Genomic DNA, 18,589 nt, shown 5'->3' with positions numbered 1-18,589 from the left:
ACTGATGGCGTGATGCATGGCTTCTGATTGCAGTTTGTCCTGCTTGTTTACAAATTAATTTAATGTTTAAAATTGTTTATTTAATTGCTATCATTCTTCTTACTCCGTTGGCTTCGCCTGGCTTCAGAGTTTATTGGATCAAGAATCAGTCTCTAACGTTAGACCATTTTAATTTATTGTTGTTCAATTATTGTTTATTGTTTGTGGGCCTATCTCGTGAATTAACTGAACTTGACGTTCTAACTTACAATTTTGTCTATCGAATTGAATAGCTTAAGCCTTGAAGGATGATGAAGTTTATCAAATTTGAACAGAAGCTTTAGTTTAGAGAAATCCTTTTCATAATTTTTAATTTTTAAAAACTCATTTGAAAGTTATTTTATGAAACATTGAATGCGTCGCAGTCTAACAGCCAAAGTCAACATGTCAACTTATTTCACAAAGCCACGCCAGCTTAGCCACTGAGTTACCGAAAAATGCGCTAAAATGAAGAAAATCTGTGATTTTGTTCCAAGTTCGCGAACTAATTTTCTTGCAAATTTAGGATTGTATCTTCAGAATGACATTTAAAAAGCAAATTTTGCTGTATCGAAGTTACAGCGAGACTGGTGCTGCACAGTGTTTTGAAAAATAGTACCCCTGGATATCGGAGTTTGAAACACTATACATGTACATATTTTTCTGAAGCACCGTGCCCCTGATTTTAAAAAGTCCACTCAGTTAAACATCAGAAAGCGAGGAGTTCTTCTACTTCTTCTTCAAGCTACACTGCCTCCTTCAATCCTGAAGATTCTTGCAGTATTGTAGTACCGGGGACCGGCAGGTGCAATACACTGGGTGAACACCCTACTCTTTGACGAATAGTGTATTGGTTTTAAGGTGCATAGGTTGTGACTCTCCTATACACGGGACCAACATTTGCGTCCTTTCCGATGGACGGAGTGTTTTCCAACTGCATTCACACCCCCACTGAACACAGCGGTGAGGCACGTTAACACACAACGCTAGCATCAGTTTTTTTGTTAGACGTCTTCCGGCATGCTGCGGGACTCGAACCCACGCACGTTGAGATCTTCGATCTTATCCGGAACAGGCGCTCTAACCGACTGAGCTACACTGCCCCCATGGAGTTATGGAAGTTAAAACTGCAGCTGTGCTGGCCTGTATGTTTGGCTACTATATGCAGTCATGGGTGGGAGACTGGACGGGCGTGATTTTCATGTTGGGAGTCACTCGGTACTTGGCAGTATTAAACAGTTGCGAGAGCGATCCTAAAGCAGATGAGAGCGAAATCGCTGGCTAGCTCATACGTACATGGGCTGAATAGAATGAATGTTTCCAGACTGACTTCAGGGATTTTTCATTGTTGAATTTTTTTTTTTTAATAAATAAATTGAGGCGGCCTCAAAAATAGAAGTGGGCGGGGTCGAGGAACACATACAATTTTTTACGTGGCCTTAAAGGAAACCAAAACCCAAGAGGAGAAACAATCTTATTCGAACGAGAAAAATGAAAAGAACAATTTAAACCAAGTTTCATCAAAATCGGTTGTAAAATAAGCAAGTTATGGACGTTTAAAAAGTCTTGTACTTTTTATGGGGATCCTCAAACTGGCAAACATACTTCAAAATGGATGATTTTGTGGACAACTCTCCATTTGTTTTGTACACAATTTTTCAGATTTTACCCATTATCTTTCAAATTGCATATTGCTTCATTCTGAGCATAACATGTCATGGGAAAATATATTTCACACCACATATGTCAAGGTCAGGCAGGGATACTGTGAAATATGTAAAATAAAGGGGAAAATCTGAAAATTTGAAAACAAAACAATGGAGAGTTGTCCACAAAATCAGCCATTTTGAAGCATGTTTGCCAATTTGAGGGTCCCCATAGAAAGTACAACAATACTTTTTAAACGTCCATAACTTGCTTATGACCGGTGTGTTGGCTCAGTTGGTAGAGCGTCCATCTCACAACCGGGGGTTCAAACCCCGGCCGCGTCAGACCAAAAGACGTTAAAAGATGGGAGTTGCTGCTACCCTGTTTGGCGTTCAACAATTAAAGGGATAGGGCCTCGTCGATCTGGCGCTGCACAGCGGCTGCCGGGCCCACCATCAATTTGGCAAAACAAATTTTCAGAGTATTTCATTTCTGGTGTCTTTTTTCGAACAATAAAATATGGATTATAAGATTTAAGATTTATTTCATAACCGATTTTGATGAAACCTGTTTTAAATTGTTCCTCTCATTTTACTCTTTCCAACAAGATTGCTTCTCTTCTTGGGTTTTGGTTTCCTTTAATGGTCAGGTTTCTTGTTTGGGTCAAAATTCATTCATGATAATTTTAACAGAATAAACGCTATTTATTGTTATCAATTTTAAAATATTATTATTCATGTTCTTATAAGCCATAAAGAGCAGGGTTCGAACCTGTGCCATTGCTACACAGCAATGCAGCATAGAGATAAATTAGCCTTCGTTTAAAACCAAAGTCTATACATGTACCTTTTCAATATTCCAGTCTATATTCTTAATATCTTAGCCTTAGGTAGAATTCTTGCCAATTTGAGGATTGGCAGGTGTATTCACTAGTTCGCCTGTTTAAGAAAGATTTATAGGCTGAAGTTTTTGTGATAATCTTCCGTTATTAAGTATGATCCGCTAGACCTAGATATAATAGTGTTTATGTATTTAAGTCAAGTTTTCTAATTCTTGCCAACTTTTGCATTATTTTATAATAGATCAATTTCAGTGGAATAAACATTATTATTTTCAATGTATATCTGAGTGGTTTTCAAACCCATGTCATGACTCTAATGCAGTGTAAAATTCTAAAAACTTCTAAAAAGTGCATGAGAGCAAATGTGGTCAATAACTGTAATCCGACATTTTTAAAAGACCACAAGCAGCATTGTATGCAATGATTTATTATGCGCTTTGTATCTGATGAAAAGATGCGTTATAATAAATGAAGTGTATTATTTATTTATTTAGCTGTATACCTTTGCTCTAAAGATCTGGACTTTTTTGGAATCTCAATACTTTATCTGTGGCTCAAAGTTTTAGTGGTGTAATACCTGCAGTTCCATGAAAGGCATGATCAGTCCATTTGTCAAAATTTACTTTCTTTATGTTTCTGCAGAAAACAAATCAATATTCATCAAATAAGGGAGAAAATAGCAAAGCATCACAATGGATTTTGGATCCTCCCACATTTTCACCGATGTCGGATCCGACTCGGAAGAGATAACGGCTGCTGATCTCCAAGCACAGTAAGTTTACAAAGAATAATCACCCCAGTTTCAGGAAGTCAAAGATCAATAATAATAATAGTCAGTTCTTGTATAGCGCATAACACATTATGACTATTAAACATCTCTATGCGCTTCCAAAGGACTTGGATATTATTACCCTGGCTGTAGCTCAAGAAGCTTTTACGCGCTCGGCATTTCAAGGAATAAATTCCTGCCGGGTACCCATTCACCTCACCTGGGTCGAGTGCAGCACAATGTGGATTAATTTCTTGCTGAAGGAAAGTATGCCATGGCTGGGATTTGAACCCACGACCCTCTGTTACAAAGTCCGGAGACTAATCCACTGGGCCACAACGCTCCACAGTATTACAGTATTAGTTTCACTTATTTTTATGGCTTTTGTTTCCTGAACTTCCTTTCAGAGTTTCAAACTGCCCTCACTCCTTTTATTCTATCAATTGTCTAGATTTCTTTACATCTTCAGACATTTAAATTTGAAGCTGAAGTATAAATTATTCTGACTTGCAAATGCTTTTCTCATCATATACATGTACTTTACAATTCCCCCTCTCATTTTTCTGTTTCTGTCCTGTTTATGGTAACTCCCATAGGAACTCGGCAGGACAGGGTTTTGCTGGTAAACGCCATGCTGGTATATAACCAATTACCTAGAAAATATTTTACGTCTAGGTTAATCGGTCATAGTGGCTGACCTTATAGATGACAGATATCACTCTTGGGCCTTTTTATCAAAGTAGAGACAATGGCAGAGTGGGGATTTGAACTCACAACCTTGCGATTATGAGTCCAATGCTCTAACCACTGGACCACACAACCCGTAAATATTTGTATATTTCCATTTCTTTAGAATTTATTTTCCCCCTTCTACTTCTCTTTGTTTTTCTTTCTTTTGCCTCTTTATTTTCTTGCTTCTTATTTCTTTTCTCTTCTCCTCCCCCTACCTTTACTTTTCTTCCTTTCCCTTCATTAATGCGTGCCTTTCCTTGTTTATCATATCCTTATTATATTCACTCTACAGATATGGCATTTATCAACCCTTGGGATCAACAACGTCAGGTCTTGCCGTCACCCAAGCAGATGGTGAGATAACCTTTTCATTGTCCGAGTGCATTCTAGCTTTCTGTCTGTGTGAAGTGTTCCATCAACATAACTTTTTCTATGTACTAATTACTCATACCCATTACAATAAACTTTTAACAAGTTAAAAAGAATTTTTTTTTATAAAAGTCGAACAGATGAAACTAGGTCCTTGTCAAAGTATAACTATTATGATGATGATGGTGGTGGTGGTGATGGTGGTGATGATGATGATGATGATGATGATGACGATGATGATGATGATGATGATGATAGACTGTAATTACATGTATCCCTTTTCAATAAAAGAATACAATTAAAAATGGCACAGAAAAAAACTATATGTACATAAGTATGGCCACATATTATACTATGACCATTTTTACTTTATGAGTTGTTTGCGCTGTCAACAGTGCTCTTCCTACATACCTGTTATAAAACTGCTTGAAAGCAAATATTAAAACAAAATCTGGAATTTCCCTTTTATAAATTATAAATTTTACAGGAAGTTGTGGTTTTCCACTTGTTTCATTCTAATTAGATTACCAATGCAGGTGTTTGTGATATCATAATTTATTAAACCAAACCAGAAACCAATTTTTCACCATTTTTTTTTATAGTTTATACATTTGTTGACACATGGTATACATAACTGGTGCAACTCTATCACTGTACATGCACTACATACATGTATGTATGTACATGTTCATTTTAAGGAAGGACTTTATTTATTCATATATTTTCTGCTTTAATCCTTATAAATGGCTAATTTCTTATACATGTATCATCCATACATTCTTTGCATGCTAAAAAGCATTAAATTTCTTACCTAAGTTTGACAAGTGTTAAAACCCCCAAACCAAGGTTTGGCAACTTACAATTGATTGCATATATATTAATATCATTAATATGTGATGTATTTTTCTTTGAAACGGATGTTTGACCTTTTCTAGAATTTGGTGCTCATAGATTTGCATGATTATTGCTTTTTATTATTTGATTTCTTGTGCTAAGTTTCTTTGTTACTCATCAACAGATTTAATATTTTACATCATCCTTTGTGTCATATTGATCTTTGTTTAGCTCCACTTTCTCTTCTTACTACCTTTTTAGTTTCCTCTTTTCCTATTCATTCTTGACCTCATTCTCCTCTATTCTTCTCCCACCCCCTCCTCCTCTTTCCCCATTCCTCATCCTTTCCTCCTTCTTTTCCTCTTATTCACCCACCTACTCTTCCTTTCCACTTCTTCTCCTTCTCCTCTTTTTCTTCCTCCTTGTCTACCTTTCCTCCTCCTCTTCCTCTTATTCATTCTCCTTGTCTACCTTTCCTCCTCTTCCTCTTATTCATCCTCATCTACCTTTCTTTCTCCTCTTCCTCTTATTCATCCTCATCTACCATTCTTTCTCTTCCTCTCATTCTCCTTGTCTACCTTTCTTTCTCCTCTTCCTCTTATTCATCCTCATCTACATGTACCTTTCTTTCTCCTCTTCCTCTTATTCATCCTCATCTACATGTACCTTTCTTTCTCCTCTTCCTCTTATTCATCCTCATCTACCTTTCTTTCTCCTCTTCCTCTTATTCATCCTCATCTACCTTTCTTTCTCTTTCTCTTATTCATCCTCATCTACCTTTCTTTCTCTTCCTCTTATTCATCCTCATCTACCTTTCTTTCTCCTCTTCCTCTTATTCATTCTCCTCGTCTACCTTTCCTCCTCTTCCTCTTATTCATCCTCATCTACCTTTCTTTCTCCTCTTCCTCTTATTCATCCTCATCTACCATTCTTTCTCTTCCTCTTATTCATCCTCATCTACCTTTCCTCCTCTTCCTCTTATTCATTCTCCTTGTCTACCTTTCCTCCTCTTCCTCTTATTCATCCTCATCTACCTTTCTTTCTCCTCTTCCTCTTATTCATCATCATCTACCATTCTTTCTCTTCCTCTTATTCATCCTCATCTACCTTTCCTCCTCTTCCTCTTATTCATTCTCCTTGTCTACCTTTCCTCCTCTTCCTCTTATTCATTCTCCTTGTCTACCTTTCCTCCTCTTCCTCTTATTCATCCTCATCTACCTTTCTTTCTCCTCTTCCTCTTATTCATCCTCATCTACCTTTCTTTCTCCTCTTCCTCTTATTCATCCTCATCTACCTTTCTTTCTCCTCTTCCTCTTATTCATCCTCCTTGTCTACCTTTCCTCCTCTTCCTCTTATTCATCCTCATCTACCTTTCTTTCTCCTCTTCCTCTTATTCATCCTCATCTACCTTTCTTTCTCCTCTTCCTCTTATTCATCCTCATCTACCTTTCTTTCTCCTCTTCCTCTTATTCATCCTCATCTACTTTTCCTCCTCCTCCTCCTCTCCTTCCTCATTCTCATCCTTATCTTCCTCTTCTTTCTTCTCTTCCTCTTTATTCTCCTCCATTTTCTTTACCCTCACTTCTTCCTCCCCCTCTTTCCCTTCCTCCTCCTCCTCTTCCCTCTCTTCCTCTTTATCCCCTTCCTACAATTTTTTTTTCACTCCACCATTTACAATAATAATTCATTCATATTACCGTAATTTACTCTTTGTTTTCCTTTTCCATCCAACGTTGTATACACCATAACCATCTATTTATCCTTCTCCATCGCTCATCTCGTGTTGTATCCCATCTCACTACCGGTAGAAGAGGAACATAAATACAATCATCTCGCTGGTTTTCAGCCAGAAAGTGATGATGGTGGTGGTAAGGATGAAATATCAAATTATTTATTCTCTAGAATTTAGGTTTATATCTTGAATGAAAGATTTGCTTTTAAATAATGATATTTGCCTCATCTCTTGCAATTGAAATTATTTTTTTCTAGGTTAATCTGTTCATATCCTGGGGGGGGGGTTCCCATACCCACTGTCATAAAATTTATTGTAATAGCTAGTTGATGAAAGAAGAATTGTCAAAATGGACATTCCCTTGTCAATACATTCAATTTTCTATCTTATTTTTGTTTTCTTCTTCTCAACTTTGCAATTTCATTTATTTGTATACATGTAGGGTAATAAAACTTTTAAAATTATAGTACACACATTATGAGAGAATAATGGACTGTGGAAATCCATATATCTCCTCCAAAATGCAAATTCTTGAATGCAAATTAAACAAAAAATCTTATCTGTAAAAATTGTATTAATTTTTACTAACTCTTATACATTTCATAATCGGAATAAACAGTTTTGGATACTTGGGTTCATAAAAGAGCACCGGAAATTAGAATTGTTAATTCCGTTCTCTGTTGTAAATTCTCCTCTTATTCAAATACAAATTATTTAGGCATAAACAAGAATTGAAAACTTAACAAATCCTTCCACTTGCTGGCAGTCATAGAACAAATATTCTCCAGTCCAAAGTCTAGACTTTGCATGTGTCCCGATGCAATATAATTTTCATGGATGGATGATTCCTCACAAGAAGGACCTATGCAATATTTTGTACTCCATATATCACATGGAAAATGAAAATCATTCATGCCATCTTAATTTCCATAACAAGTACAGTGAAACATATTACGATCAGCAAATCATTGATTATAATTTTTATGATATTATGTGCAAAGGATAAAGACTAACAATTTTCATGAAAGTGTTCAGAGGTCATAGTGAATTCATTCCCTCGCATAAATTTCAAACTAGCTGCTAGTTAGTGGCAAGACGGTGACTAGCTACCGGATAGCAAAATAAGCTTGTAATGGCATGCAGAGAAATATCAATAAATAAAGCAATCTTTCACCGAGCATGTACTGTTTGCTAGACCTCTTTCAATTGCTTATTAAATGAGCCACCAGCTCGTCATTACATGTAGTATATTACTACCTTACAGAATGCTTAAATTCTGTATGGATCGATGGTCGCTCTAATTATTTGTAAAAATTTTAACGAAAATACCACAAGATTCCGTTGGAATTTATTTATTTACTCTCTACTTTAGAATGACAGCTAGCATTCTTTTCCTCCCAATCTTGCGTTTCCATAGCATTAATAATATATCTTTGTACCTGTCAAAAGCTAGTAATTTTACTTTGATCCTGCATGTGATTTTGATTTTTATCTTATTCTTATCAAAATATTCTCTCTGGTCCCATGCTTGTATATATTTGTACTTTCTATCTCTTTACAAAAAAGCATATGGTCTTGTACATTCATTTTCCTCAATCACATCAAACAATAATAATAACATGTATCTATTGTGCTTAATAACTACATGTATTTCTCTGTACATTTTCATCAGGCATCTCAAACAAGTACTTGTTTTGTTGTTGTTTTTGTTCCCATACATACAAATCTGTGTTCTGTTTTCATCAGGGCATTATCTCAAGAAATGTCTTTTATTTGTTCCCATGCATATCTGTGTCCTGCTTTCATCCAGACAAACTTACATTTTGTGTCCCATCCTTCATATTTGTGTACTGTTTCGTCCAAAAATGATTGTGCACGTACGTATTTATTTTCGTCCTTGTCTTGTGTGTATTTGTTACAGCTTCTCAACAATCTCAGTCATCTGAAACTAGTCTTTCTAGAGGATCTCACTATTACTTTGGTGTGTCTAAGAAACTAATTTTCTACTAATTTGTAATTATCTTTCCTTTGTATGATCGTATTATATAGTTAAAGGACAAGTCCACCCCAAGAAAAGTTGATTTGAATAAAAATAGAAAAACCCAACAAGCATAACACTGAAAATTTCATCAAAATCGGATGTAAAATAAGAAAGTTGTGATATTTTAAAGTTTTGCTTAATTTCACAAAACAGTTATATGCACATCCTGGCTGGTATGCAAATGAGGAGACTATGACGTCATCCACTCACTATTTCTTCTGTATTTTATTATATGAAATATTCTAATTTTCTCCTCATTGTCAAGTGATAAAACGATTAATTCCTCCCTGGTCATGTGGAATTAGCATTGTTTAATACTATGTGGTTCAGTCAGGTTGGTCCTTATTGTCAAATCTATAAAAAATTAAATATTGTATAATTCAAACAATAAAAAACAAAAGAAATAATGAGTGATGGACATCATCGACTGACTCACCTAGTTGTGCATATCACTGTTTTGTGAAAAATAAGCGAAACTTTAAATATCATAACTTTCTTATTTTACATCCGATTTTTATGAAATTGTCAGCACATGCTAGTATGATTTTTCTCTGTTTATTCAAGTCAGCATGTTGCTGTGGTGGACTTGACCTTTAACAAAGAAAATTCACTAACAAACTAGCAAGTTTAGGCTGGAATGAAAATTGTGTGCCCATGAGGCTAAACCATCGTTGGAGAAGGCAAACCCCTGTTACGAACCATGGATAACCTAAATCATCCGGGCCAGTTATTTCCATCTAAACATGTGTTTTCTTGACCTCGATGGGTCCGAAAAATTAAACTGCAATTACATACGCAGCGCGCCGATTCGAGCAAACTCACTAGCCATCGCATGCAGTCATTTTTATTTCTTTTAATAGTTTCCTTATTTCGGGGCCGATTTTCTTCGTTTGAAACTGAAAACAGAATAACATTGGATTTGAAAATACAATATGCCTTTGAAAACTTGATTAAATATCCGAAAGGCCTACTCCAGGCAGAGCTGCTCTTACGTAATATCAGCTGTTGTTTATGGTCTAACCCTCGGGCTTGCCTAGCTGCGGAGGAGAAATGTTACATACTTGTAAGAGGGATTATTGAGCGTTTCAGGGTTGATAGCACTGGGGAATGAAATATCTTGGTTCCTTCGAGGATTTTGTTATCGGGGTATACGACAGCAGCAAAGCCCTGAGCTAGTGCGGTCGCCTCTTCAACGAGGGTTTGTCGTGATGTTTACAGTAGAGCCGTCAATTAAGCTAAGAATGAAATCCCTTACCCTAGCTTGCTTGCAGAATAAGTTGATAGGACATTTCCCTTTGTATGGAGGATATTTCCACCTGCTAGGCCGAGATCCACTCGGAGAATGGTATACTTTGTTGGCATCAGTGCAAGAACGGTTTATTTCCAATTGGTCTAATGCCAATTCGTCTAATTGCCAACTCGTGTACTATCATTTGGTTTACCACCAGTTCGTCCCCTCACCACATGGTCTACTTTCACTTAGTCTAATGCCATTCCGTCTAATAACCAGTTGGTCCAATAGTCATTTAGTCCATATACCATTTGGTCTAATTAAACTAAAGTGTTAATTGTGCAAAACAAATGAAAAGAAAATGGGTATTAGACCAACTGGTTATTAGACGAAATGGTAATAGACGAACTGATGATTAGATGAAGTGATGATTGGACCAAATGGTTATTGGACCAAATGGTTGTTAGACAAAATGTTGGACGGAATGGCATTAGACTAAATGAAGGTAGACCATGTGGTGAGTGGACAAGTTGGCAGTGGACGAATTGGCAATTTACCGCAAGAACGCCCTCGACACCACACTTTGGCACAACTTATGTGCGCAAATACGCCCTTAGCAGCATGCATAAGGGCATTGTGTAAGGACGTTTCTGCACTGATGGGGTGCGCAAAAAGGTTTTGCGAAGGGCTTTCTAACTAGTAAAGTTATCTTCATGATATGAAGGGTTACCAGGAATGAATAACATGATTTTCTACTGGGTACTCTGAGATCAAATGATTACTTGTTTAGGGCCCACTTTTAAAGTCATGTATAAGTAGTGCCCCCCCCCCCCACCCACCGGAATTCAACCATGTATATTATATTCTACAAGTGGTCTAATTTTCATGTGCTCTCTGTGATTAAGATTTCAAATCTTCTCTAGAAGAATTGTATCTGCCAAGCAAACTCAGGGAACAAAGGGCTGATAACACATTTTGGGCTTGAAAATCAATCGCTTTATTTTGCTTTTAATCATTTTGAATTAAGTATGCCGTCCTGAAGAAATGTCAATCTAAATAATGTACCTTTTTATTTTTTACTCCTATTGTGTAAGTTATCAGAGCCATAATTTAGCAGGAAATTAGAATGACTTGGGCAGATATGAATTATTTTGTTCTTTCACTGCATGAATTTGAATTTATTAACCAACTTCATTCATTTGGCATGAATATTTTGTTTTGAAATATATACAATGATAACATAAACAAAAACATTCATAACTGTATGTCGTATAAACCAGTAATACATCAATACATAGATTTCCAATTATTATACAAAATAGAACTATATACAAAGAGAAATGACCAAGAGAAATGACCAATTGAAATTTAACATAAAGATGTAGCATAATGCAATATACATAAATTATCTAATTATCGAATACAAATCAGGAAGGAAATAAATGTATAATGTTAGAGATATATCTTTGTTGATGGTGGCTTTGGTGGATTTTAGATAGCTTGATAGAAATTGAAAAAGAAAAATGTACTTGATGTTAAAACTCACCCCTCTTATTTATAATCACTTTGAAGAACTTACAGAAATTATCAATTATGTTTTCATTATCAAGTTTCATTATGAATATAAATTTATGTATATCTGCATGTACCTGTTTTTTAAAATATTTTTCATCATATTTAGTGCTTTATGATAACTTTCTTGGAGATACAAAAGGAGAAGGACGTGGAGGTGCAGGTGAGAATTAATCTTGGAGTTTAACCTTTATGATATAAAGTTAAAAACAGAATTGTTACTATGTTGAAATTCTTTTTACGATTTATCCTCTTGTGTTTTGCTTCATTTCAATTTTTTTAGTTCATAATAATAATTTTTTGTTATTGTTTTGCAAATGTTTATTCAAATTTAATTTCATGTGTCTTTTTAATTAAAAACAGAAGTTTTATTACATTGAAATTCTTTTTTCCGATTTATCCTCGTGTGTTTTGCTTCATTTCATTTTTTTTAGTTCATAATGATAAGTTTTGTTGATGTTTTGCAATTGTTTATTCATATTTAATTGTATGTTTCTTGTTAGTTAAGGATTGAACAAGACTTTGAATTAGTGCCCTTTTTTGTAATTTTTTGTTTGTTTGAAAATAAAGAGTTTAGATTTTGTTTACTAAATGTACTTTTGGTAATAGTGTAAATCCAAATTTCCAAGAATTTCAGCGTCTGGCCAATGCTGAACATAAACAAGAAACAAGTCATGAATACATGAACATAACGACTTGTTAAAAGGCTGGAAAAAAAATCACAAAATGGTGGAATAAATCATATTACATGATATTTTTGTCACTGTACATGTACATGTAGCTATAGTTAAAATACCAACAATTGTTATTTTCCAACTTGCCATTATTTGTACTAATTATTCAATCTGAAACAAGTGCATTTTGCCTGTTTACACTTCCGCTTTTTTTTTATTCAACAAAAGATTTAATGAGCTGTGTAATCGTGTGTGCAGTTTGGTTTAATTGTTCATTGGTACATGTATTTCATTAGTGTTGTATATACAGCATGCAGCATGCACTGGTATACACACGCATGCAATTCTATGCATTGCAAGGGTATGATATGATAAGCCAATATCATACACAAATTAAATTATTATGTCAATTATACCCTTTTGTAGTGTTTTGTTATTCCTAATGAAAAAAAAACATCTGCTGGTTCTTATAAAGTCGTGGCATTTCCCCCCCAATTCTTTTTTATTTCACATGCCTATTGCTTAAAGGTAAAAGAACAATTATCTAGTTTTTGAAATATAGATTTTAATCTGAAGGAGGTTTATACAATGCTCTCATTAATCTCTTCGATAAAAGAATTTAGATTTTATTTCAATACAAGCATGAAAATAACAAACAGATTTTGACCCTTTTGATTCTGTGAAAGTGTCCTTTTTTATCTCTTAGATTTTTAATTTTATTTTGATGCAATAATAATAAAAGCTGGATTTATAAAGCGCTTTTTGCCAGAGGATACCAAGCGCTGCTATTATTACCCCGTCTTTAGCTCGAGCTACCATCAACGGCGCTCAGTGCATGCAAGGAATTACTCCTGCCGGGTACCCATTCACCTCACCTGGGTCGAGAGCAGCACAGTGTGGATAAATTTCTTGCTGAAGGAAAACAGTAACACACCATGGCTAGGATTCGAATCCACGACCCTCTGTTTCAAAGGCAAGAATCAGAACCACTAGACCACGATGCACCCACAAGCATATTTATACAGATTTTTAAATTTCATGTTTTTATCCCTACTACTACAGATTAAAAAAAATATAAAATGTTAAAAGAAGAATATGAAAATAGCATATAAATATAAGGATCTTTATATTTTATATATTTTATCCTGCCAGAACCAATTTACGATAACCGAAGTCTCCAGAAGGCATCAACAAAAAGTAGCGATTACGCCAAACCGTATGATTTCATCAAAAGGCAGAGTCATCCTTATGAATATGCCGGTCGTAAGTTTCAACCATCTTTTATTTATCAATTAACTTTAAAGGATTGAAGGAGGCAGTCAGTGTAGCTTGAAGAACTTGAAGAACTTAAAGGGGAATGAAACCTTTGGAACAAGTGGGCTTGTGTGAAAACAGAAAAATCAACGAAAGTTTGAGAAAAATCGGACAAAAAATGAGAAAGTTATGAGCATTTAAATATTGCGATCATTAATGTTATGAAGATCCTCCCGTTGGCAATGCCACAAAGATGTGTGATGTCACACGTGAACAACTTTCCCTGTGATGGACCATAAAATACCCTTAAAATGTCCTTTTTTGCTCTTATGGTGATACAAACTCTTTATCCATAATGTATTCTTTAAAAATCCGTATTACATGAATACGTGATCTACTGACAGATGTGATAAAAGAGGCAGTTTAAGTGAAATATATAGAAAGGTAATGGGAAAGTTGTTCACAAGTGACATCACACATCTTTGTCGCATTGCCAACTAGAGGATCTACATTATGATAATGATCTAAACTTCAAATGCTCATAACTTTCTTATTATTTATTCAATTTTTCTCAATTTTTTGTCGATCTGTTTCTTTGATTTTTCTGTTTTAACAGAGGCTATCTTCTTTCAATGGTTTCATTTTCCTTTAATGTGGGAGAGATTTATTGACCGCCAAGTGAGTAGTAAGGAACAGGGGCGGATCCAGGTATTTCCAAAAGGGGGGGGGGCACATTTCGTCCGCAAAGGGTTTTTACCTGAAATCGGAGGTCATTTCGTCCACGGAAAAAAAATTGAAAAGCAAAGAAAAGGTCCTCATTTTCAAAGGGGTGGGGGCACACTTGGGTAAAAGCAGTATATTCAAATGATACATTTTGATTATGGCTCTCAAAAGTGGGGGCACAGGCTGGCTGTGCCCCCCCCCCCTGGATCCGCCAGTGGTCGTGAAAATGACTAATGGATGGTGGAGAAAGGTATGTATGTAGATGTAGAGATGAAAATTGAAAGGTGAGAAAAGTGAAAGATGAAAGTGATATTAAAGGTCAAGTCCACCCCAGAAAAATGTTGATTTGAATAAATAGAGAAAAATCAAACTAGCATAACACTGAAAATTTCATCAAAATCGGATGTAAAATAAAGTTATGGCAATTTAAATTTTCGCTTATTTTTCACAAAACAGTGATATGCACAATCCAGGGTCATGCAAAATGGGTCAGTCGATGTCCCTCACTCACTATTTCTTTTGTTTTTTATTGTTTGAATTATACAATATTTCATTTTTTACAGATTTGACGATAAGGACCAAGTTGACTGAAACATATAGTATTAGACAATGCTAATTCCACATGTTCAGGGAGGAATTAATAATTGTTTCACTTGACAATGAGGAGAAAATTAAAATATTTCATACAATAAAAAAAAAGAAATAGTGAGTGGATGACGTCATCAGTCTCCTCATTTGCATACCGACCAGGATGTGCATATTACTGTTATGTGAAATTAAGCGAAACTTTAAAATATCACAACTTTCTTATTTTACATCCGATTTTGATGAAATTTTCAGTTTTATGCTTGTAGGATTTTTCTCTTTTTATTCAAATCAACTTTTTGTTGGGGTGGACTTGTCCTTTAAGTATCTGTCATGATGTAAGGTTTTGTCTTTAAAAGGACAAACACCAGATGGGCTTGATGATTTGGATGACATGAGACGAGAGTAGAAGATGATTTGAGTTGAGTTAAGAAGTCCTGGCAGTGATAGGTAGATGAGTGGGGAGTAGATTTGCAGTGGAGAGTAATAATAATAATATGCATTTATATAGCGCAAAAACTATTTCTATATATTCTATTGCGCTGCTAGAGCTTCCTAGGTGCTGTACATACTATTGGAATAAATAGGTTTTTAATTTTAACTTGAAATTATGTAAATTTGTTGAATTCCTTATGCTGAGGGGAAGTTTGTTCCATAGTGGCGGGGCTGACATCAGAAATTACATATTTCCTAGTGTTGCTTTAGTCTTGTGTGGGGGTACTTGCAGTGTGAGTGTATCTTGTGAGCTACGTAGGTGATGGTCATGAGATCGGAATTTCAATTTCAAGAGATCTGAGATATAACTTTGAGCCTGACTATTAAGACCTTTAAAGACACTATCATTAGGATCTTAAATGTGATTCTTTGCTGTACAGGTAACCAGCGTAATTCTCTCAATAATGGGGTGACTGGAGAGAATTTGGGAAGATGACGTATTAAACGTGCACATGTGTTTTGCACTCTGCAGTTTGCTTATTTGAGAATCGGGTAGAAGCGATGAGGCGTCTTGACGTTTAAAGTGATTGGTTAACATTGGTTTGACTTTTTAAAAATCTGAGCTAGAAGGTCACACTTGTCACCTGTGTCTGTGATATGTTACAAAAATGAAGCCCAGAAAAAATTGCGTTCGAAAATAATTATTTAGTGCTTCAAAAATTGAAATATAAAGTGACCGAAAACACCATCTTAATTTCATCCCATACACTTATGTGTACTATTTAGGCGTCTATAAGACGCCTATTTACAAAATCGGGGTTTGCCTTGTAGTTTTAGCTTTTCATTCTCAATAATGGTTGTTTTCAGGGTTTATTAGTTCTAATACATGCACTTGTACACATGTTTCATCTTGGTTTGGGAATTTTTTAAATCGGCTGCTCACAAAGTTAAACAATACCTTTAATTTATTTCCATGTAGCAAGTCATCCAACCGTCCTTTTCATAACTACACACATGTTGAACCACAAGACTCTCCCGCCTTATATCTACCACCATACAAACCCTTCAAAGATTATCCAAATGAACTTTGTTTAATTTTTATTCACTGATTAAATAAAGGTTTATTTGATCAGTGATTCAATATTTGATCAGTAAAGGTAGACAAGGGATTGTAAAGTTTCTAAGAAAAATAAGTAGTGTTGCCTATGAAGTTAGAATTCCTGAAATTATTATTGAAATGTACATTATATTTTTGCAATATCCAATTTGATATCATTTTGGACTCTGGATTTTCATAAAAAGTTGATTGATTTGAATGATAACTTCTTTTAATTCATTACTTATCAATAACTATGAAGTCTGCAATATCAGAGCAATAAATATATGATGATTAACAGCTATATTAATGATTTATAATGCATAAGGTGAATAAACATTAATGTTTACTCTTTTGCGCCCCTACAGCCGGCTCATTTAGAGGAAACGCCCCTCCCCCTCTCCCTCCGATGAGGAAAAAGGAAGGGGAAGTCGATCCCATGGATGACCCCGCCTACGCAGCATTCCAAGAAGGACAGTACCAAGAACTCCTGAGAAAAAGTATGAAAAATCAACCTTTATTTAATTTTGAAACAATGTACATTTACAGTAATTTGAAAGGTTTTTCACATTTCTACACAAAATCTGAAAATTTTGTTTCCTACATGTATATTCTTTGTGTTATTTTTGATGTGCAAAATTTATTATAAAATTGCAATCTCTTTCATTTGTCGACAAGAGGAACAATACCAAGAACTTCTGAAAAAAGTGTGAAAATTAACCTCTTTTTTATTTTCTTACAATGGACTTTAGTTCTTGCCTCAGTAGTAGGGGAATTTTTAAGGTTGTTCTTCAAACTTCTGCACAGAATTTTGAAATTTTGTCACCAATATTAAATTTGTAAGCTATTCTATGCAAAATTTATTTTAAAATTGCGCAAAATACGTATTCTTTTTTCATTTGTCGGCCAATTGTTGTTTTTATATTGTTTCATGCATGTATGCTATCGCTGCATGAAGTACAGTGTACAGCAAGTAAAATTGAACTTTTGCTCACAACACCAAGAAAAAATCCAAGGAAATACCTCGAAACTTTCGGCTGCTAACTGCTGCCTTCTTCAGCAATGACCGAAGTGACCCGATTTGACCTAGTGATGCAGCGATCGATAATCGGTTCGTAGACACTCAGAAGCTTGCGTTCACACCTCTAAATAGGGACGCAGGGCGATATAAACTTCCGAATGTCTACGACCCGATTATCGATCGCTACGTCACATGGTCAAATTGGGTCACTTCGGTCATCGCTGAAGAAGGCAGCAGTTAGCAGCCGAAAATTTTGAGGTAATTCTTCTGATTTTTTCTTGTGTTGTGAGCAAAAGGTTAAATTTTACTTATTTTCAACCAACACAGATGAATTTTCATGATTGTACAGTGTACAGCATTTATATATCAACTGGTCAATATCTCATTATTGTATGATACGTGGTTTCTGATAAGCTTTTCCTGGTTTGTTTAAAGATATGTTTTATTTAACTACATTATATATTGAACTTTGCTTGAATTTCTTTGCCTGGTACCAAATGAGCACAACGTCACTGCTGTGCTAGTTAGGATCATAGTAGAATTTGTAATGTATTTTTTCAATAACTTTTTTTCACCAAATTAGCCATTTATGAGGTGTAATGTTTATTCCTGACTCACTTTGTAAAGAGTTGGCCATTAAAACAGGTATAATTATATTACACTTTTACAATATAAATAATAAAATAATAGTATAGGATTTAAAGAGCACATGTATCCACCTTGTTTGGTGCTCAAGGCGCTCCTATATTACCCCGGCTAAGCTAGTCTACCTATTCAATTTAATTTAAATAAACATTTTTTTCTTCCATATCATTACATTTTTCGTAAACATTAATTCATACATAAATCAATTTGTTATGAAAAATATAAATATGTACATGTTGGGTTTAAAGAAGAAGGCGTATACCCTAAAAGCTGAGGCTTATGGCGGGATACGCCTATAGACAAAAAGACAATATATACAATAAACAATACAAAGGAAAGTTGCTCTCAGCTTTTTGAGGAATTACTTCCT

The 18,589-nt window shown here is 35.1% G+C and overlaps 1 protein-coding gene across 4 annotated transcripts in view; it reads left to right on the top strand.

The window, feature by feature from the left end:
• Nucleotides 1–18,589, top strand: part of LOC129282903 (circularly permutated Ras protein 1-like) — a 42,686-nt gene that overhangs the window by 397 nt on the left and 23,700 nt on the right. For 2 of the 4 annotated variants that reach the window (XM_064115007.1, XM_064115006.1), the window contains exons 2-7: nucleotides 3,149–3,278; nucleotides 4,300–4,361; nucleotides 7,019–7,078; nucleotides 11,896–11,949; nucleotides 13,613–13,723; nucleotides 16,922–17,053. In XM_064115007.1, the coding sequence (XP_063971077.1) occupies nucleotides 3,199–3,278; nucleotides 4,300–4,361; nucleotides 7,019–7,078; nucleotides 11,896–11,949; nucleotides 13,613–13,723; nucleotides 16,922–17,053 (499 nt within the window). In that variant the 5' untranslated portion in view covers nucleotides 3,149–3,198. The remainder of the gene's footprint in view (nucleotides 1–3,148; nucleotides 3,279–4,299; nucleotides 4,362–7,018; nucleotides 7,079–11,895; nucleotides 11,950–13,612; nucleotides 13,724–16,921; nucleotides 17,054–18,589) is intronic. The other 2 variants (XM_064115008.1, XM_064115010.1) reach the window with 1 other exon arrangement.

The sequence above is a fragment of the Lytechinus pictus genome, unplaced genomic scaffold (genome assembly GCF_037042905.1).
Source record: "Lytechinus pictus isolate F3 Inbred unplaced genomic scaffold, Lp3.0 scaffold_20, whole genome shotgun sequence".
Classification (NCBI taxonomy): domain Eukaryota; kingdom Metazoa; phylum Echinodermata; class Echinoidea; order Temnopleuroida; family Toxopneustidae; genus Lytechinus; species Lytechinus pictus.
Note: the sequence above shows the minus strand (reverse complement) of the source record. Positions and strands in the feature narration are given on the sequence as shown.